Genomic DNA, 2500 nt, shown 5'->3' on the forward strand with positions numbered 1-2500 from the left:
TTTTTCTTTTTTGGCAACAGCATTTTCACATCAGAGTTATCCTCTGAATCTGAGCTGCTGGAATTGGAAGCTTCAGCCCCTACTTCATTTCCACTCGTTTTGCTGTCATGTTGATCTAACTCTTCCTTTCCATCTTCTTCGTCATTTGACGTTGAATCTGATGAGTCTGACTTTACCATCTCTTCAACAACTAAATCACTCTTCTCTAACACATGAGATGCTACATCATTTCCTCGACGGTCACTGCTCTTTACTCTTGTCTTCCCTAAAGTTGTTGCAGTTGGTTCAACTTTCTCATCAACTCTTTGACTTTGGTTTGCCTTGTGTTTGCCCATTGACTTGACGGTCTTTGTAGCCTTCTGTTTACTCGTTTCTTGAACTTCTAACTTAGCCTTCTTTGCTGGTGTTGCCACATTCTCTACACTCTCATTGTCATCAGAGTCTGATGATGATGATGATGGTGGTGGTGGTGGTGACTGCAAAAGTGAGTGCGAACGCTTTCTGGATATCAATGTTTGCAATTTCTTTACTTTGAGAGATTTCTTAGGTTCTTTTCGTTTACGAGATGACAAGCTAGACTCTGTAGTATTACTGGTAGAAGCTTGACTTTCTGTCTGAGACTGTAACCTGCATTAATGAATAGACTGAAGAGAGTAATATTGTATATTTGTATCACACACACACACACACACACACACACACACACACACACACACACACACACACACACACACACACACACACACACACACACACACACACACACACACACACACACACACACACACACACACACACACACACACACACACACACAAACTAAACTTACTACTCACTGTATATATGCCTTGTAGAAATCTATAAGCTGAGCACTAGAACCAGCACCAGTAAGATCAACAGACTGTAAACAAAATTAATTAATTAATATTAATTATTATTATCTATTCAGTCCCAAACTCGTACGCATTCTTTCTTGAAAGCTTTCGACGTCTTTTTAAAGCCGCTGCTCTTCAGGAAGCTGTAGACGTGCGGAAACAGTTGAGACGGAACAACATCTGCGTCCATACTGCCAGTACTCTACACCCACGTGTATCAACGTCACGTGAGCCTTACAAATCACGTGATTTAAATGCAATTTCCCGTATAAATTAACAAAACGCGTCATTATTTGTTCCTGTCATTGTTTTAATAATCTAAAGACACCTTTTTTGTTTTTTGGATTTATAGCAATTAAATAAAGCGAATAAAGCAAACTGAAAGGAAACGTCACAAAATATCCCGTATATAGCCAAGTCGGAATCAGACTTTTCACACACAATGCGGAGTGTTCGTCCGTCCGACAGACACATGGGCTTCAGTGCCACTCATTCCATCGGTCGACTAGCCGTCTACACCTTCCAGCGCTTCTGGAGAGCGTGCAGTGCCGTCATGCTCACACTCATCCTCTGCTACTGGCTCTACGGGGGCGTACTCATCTTTATTCTACTCTTGATAGCCCTAGGAGGCGCATTTTACAACTACCAAGACATGCTGTTGTATTATCCTGAACAACCAGAATCGGCACGAGTTTTTGTACAAACACCGAATACCGTCGGTCTCCCGTATCAGAATGTCTACCTCAACACTGAGGACGGCGTGCGCATCAATGGGTATTTCATCATTCAGGCGGCTGACAGAATTCGGAACGCGCCCACATTCCTCTATTTCCATGGCAACGCCGGGAATATTGGTCACCGATTGCACAACGCGCAGGCGCTGTACTCCCTTTGTGGCGCCAACGTCTTGCTACTCGAGTATCGAGGATATGGAAAGAGTGAGGGGACGCCGAGCGAGGCAGGCATGCGACTCGATGCACAGGCGGCTCTCGAGTATTTACTCAATCGGTGTGATATTGATATCAATCAGATTATTATTTTTGGTCGTTCGTTGGGAGGTGCGGTTGCGATCGATTTGGTGTCCAACCCAATTTATATGTCGAAGGTGTTTGCAATGATTGTGGAGAATACGTTCACGAGTATACCATTGATGGCGACGCAGATCGTTTCGGGGATGGAACGGCTGCCGATGATCTGTTTTAGGAATCAGGTTGTTTGTCGTTGGTTGATGGACGTTGATGTGTGGTTGGTGATTGGTGTGTGTGTGGGTGTGTTGTCTGTAGTTTTTGAATGTTAATAAAATACATCGTGTTCGCGTGCCGGCGTTGTTTCTGTCTGGACTGGCCGATCAGCTTATTCCACCGAATATGATGACCGAATTATTTCAGGTAATTACATTGTTTGCACACCCACTCACACACAAAAACACACACACACACACAGTGACATACACACAGTGACACACACACACACACACACACACACACACACACACACACACACACACACACACACACCACACACGTGACACACACCACACACACACACACACACACCACACACGTGACACACACCACACACACACACACACACACACACACACACACACACACCACACACGTGAC

At 44.3% G+C, this 2500-nt stretch overlaps 2 protein-coding genes across 2 annotated transcripts in view; one reads left to right on the forward strand and one right to left on the reverse strand.

Annotated features, from left to right (window-relative positions):
• Nucleotides 1-1096, reverse strand: part of LOC134195691 (nucleolar and coiled-body phosphoprotein 1-like) — a 2073-nt gene extending 977 nt beyond the window's left edge. Inside the window, exons 1-3 of the mRNA XM_062664760.1 lie at nt 964-1096; nt 837-901; nt 1-627 (exon numbers count right to left, since the gene is read on the reverse strand). The exon at nt 1-627 is cut by the window's left edge and continues 85 nt beyond it. Of these exons, the coding sequence (XP_062520744.1) occupies nt 1-627; nt 837-901; nt 964-1065 (794 nt within the window). The 5' untranslated portion in view covers nt 1066-1096. The remainder of the gene's footprint in view (nt 628-836; nt 902-963) is intronic.
• A 210-nt stretch (nt 1097-1306) lies between these two features.
• Nucleotides 1307-2500, forward strand: part of LOC134195692 (protein ABHD13-like) — a 1553-nt gene continuing 359 nt past the window's right edge. Inside the window, exons 1-2 of the mRNA XM_062664761.1 lie at nt 1307-2085; nt 2159-2263. Of these exons, the coding sequence (XP_062520745.1) occupies nt 1318-2085; nt 2159-2263 (873 nt within the window). The 5' untranslated portion in view covers nt 1307-1317. The remainder of the gene's footprint in view (nt 2086-2158; nt 2264-2500) is intronic.

Source organism: Corticium candelabrum, chromosome 20 (genome assembly GCF_963422355.1).
Source record: "Corticium candelabrum chromosome 20, ooCorCand1.1, whole genome shotgun sequence".
Taxonomy (NCBI): Eukaryota; Metazoa; Porifera; class Homoscleromorpha; order Homosclerophorida; family Plakinidae; genus Corticium; species Corticium candelabrum.